This window comes from Cynara cardunculus, unplaced genomic scaffold (assembly GCF_001531365.2).
Source record: "Cynara cardunculus var. scolymus isolate 2C unplaced genomic scaffold, CcrdV1 Un_Scaffold_2789, whole genome shotgun sequence".
In the NCBI taxonomy this organism is placed as follows: domain Eukaryota; kingdom Viridiplantae; phylum Streptophyta; class Magnoliopsida; order Asterales; family Asteraceae; genus Cynara; species Cynara cardunculus.
The window spans coordinates 6,329-7,731 of record NW_020201223.1 but is presented as its reverse complement, the minus strand read 5'-3'; the positions used below and the strand labels follow the sequence as shown (position 1 = coordinate 7,731).

The following is a 1,403-nucleotide window of genomic DNA, read 5'->3' as shown; positions in this document are numbered from 1 at the left end:
TTATTGAGTTTCCCTTTGGCCAGAGCTTGGACAACTAGAGACTTCTCAACTAAATTATCCTTTGGTCCTTATCAGCTTCAGATGTTGGGATATCAGTTACTTTCATCTAGAGTACCACAAGGGTTTGTTGGTGCAGTAAGTAGAAGAGTAGAGGGATCAGATTTTGGAGAAAAGGGCACGAACCTGGAGCATTGAGCTACCTTCGTTGGATTGATTTTCTTGAAGAGGATGGCAACGTTCCTTTCTTCAGCCATTCCCTTGTCCTTGGAGGAAGAGTGTTGGTTCTTTGAGGTTCTCTCCTTCTAGGAAGTTGGTTCCCTAAGGGAGACAATCTTCTAAGCTGGTCTTGGATGGTATTAAATGGTAAAGTCGTCATCATCTTCATCATCATCGTCGTCTCCAAGGTGTTGTCCAACATTAGGGATCTGAGGTTCTTTATCCTCATCTTCCTCTTCATCATCAATTTTCTCATCACCACCATTCTGCAATGCTGAAGTAGGGGGAAGGTCTTATTGAGTAGCCAGAGCTATTACGACATCATAATCATCCTCAGCTTCAACTTCATCAGTTTTGTTGGCATCCTTAACGGCAGGGATAACATCTGCATGAGGGAAAAGAGCAAGGGCTTCATCAACAGCAGCATTACTGGCATTCTCCATGGCAATTTTCTCACTCTTGTCTTTCTCCCCCTCTTTTTCATCATCAAGATGCAAGGTGAGATCACTAGGACTCGAGGAGATGTCTTTAACTCGGTGCTCCAAGTTGGAGAGAGCTTCAGCTTGCAATAAATTAAAGGCGGCCAGCTGCTCCAATTGATGATGGTCAGATTCAGTGAACACAGGTTCAGGGACTTAGGCTGGTTGCTGCAGGAGCTGAAAGATTTGATGAAGCAGCTCATATGCCTAGTGAACTAAGCCTGGACTTTTTCGGCCTTGCTGGCGATAGCAGCCACGGCCTCAGTGTTGTCTACGACTTCATATTGCACTGTTGCCAGCATATCCTTTACTTCACGACCTCAGCTTTTACAACAGAGAGGCCGTGAGTAAGGTCTTCCTTCACGAGCATTACCAACCTGTTTTGTTTAGTATGAAAGGAAAGCGGCTTGAAGGTTATAGAAGTTCTTGAATTCTTGCTTGTAGCAAATCTTGAGAGCAAAATTTCTTGAGAGTTTCTGTAAGCGTAAATAGTGATATGAGAGGGTATCTCATGTATTTACAGGTATGATGAGAGAGAATGAAGAGAGAGAAAAACGACTCTTCGAAAAGATGTGCAATGATGAAAATATTTGCGCGTCATCACCCTATGTGTGATAACTGGGTCCCGGTTATCACCTGAGGTAATTATTATGTGATTATTTGATGTATGATTACGTGAATATGTGATTAATTTCTATTTGATCATGG

At 42.8% G+C, this 1,403-nt stretch overlaps 1 protein-coding gene across 1 annotated transcript; it reads right to left on the bottom strand.

Annotated features, from left to right (window-relative positions):
- Positions 1–356: 356 nt before the first annotated feature.
- LOC112503266 (prothymosin alpha-A-like) lies at positions 357–997 on the bottom strand. The gene is made up of 3 exons (XM_025107328.1): positions 923–997; positions 534–803; positions 357–482 (listed from the first exon to the last, which is right to left on the bottom strand). Exons 1-3 carry the CDS (start codon positions 995–997, stop codon positions 357–359), a joined length of 471 nt encoding a protein of 156 aa, XP_024963096.1.
- Between the last annotated feature and the right edge of the window lie 406 nt (positions 998–1,403).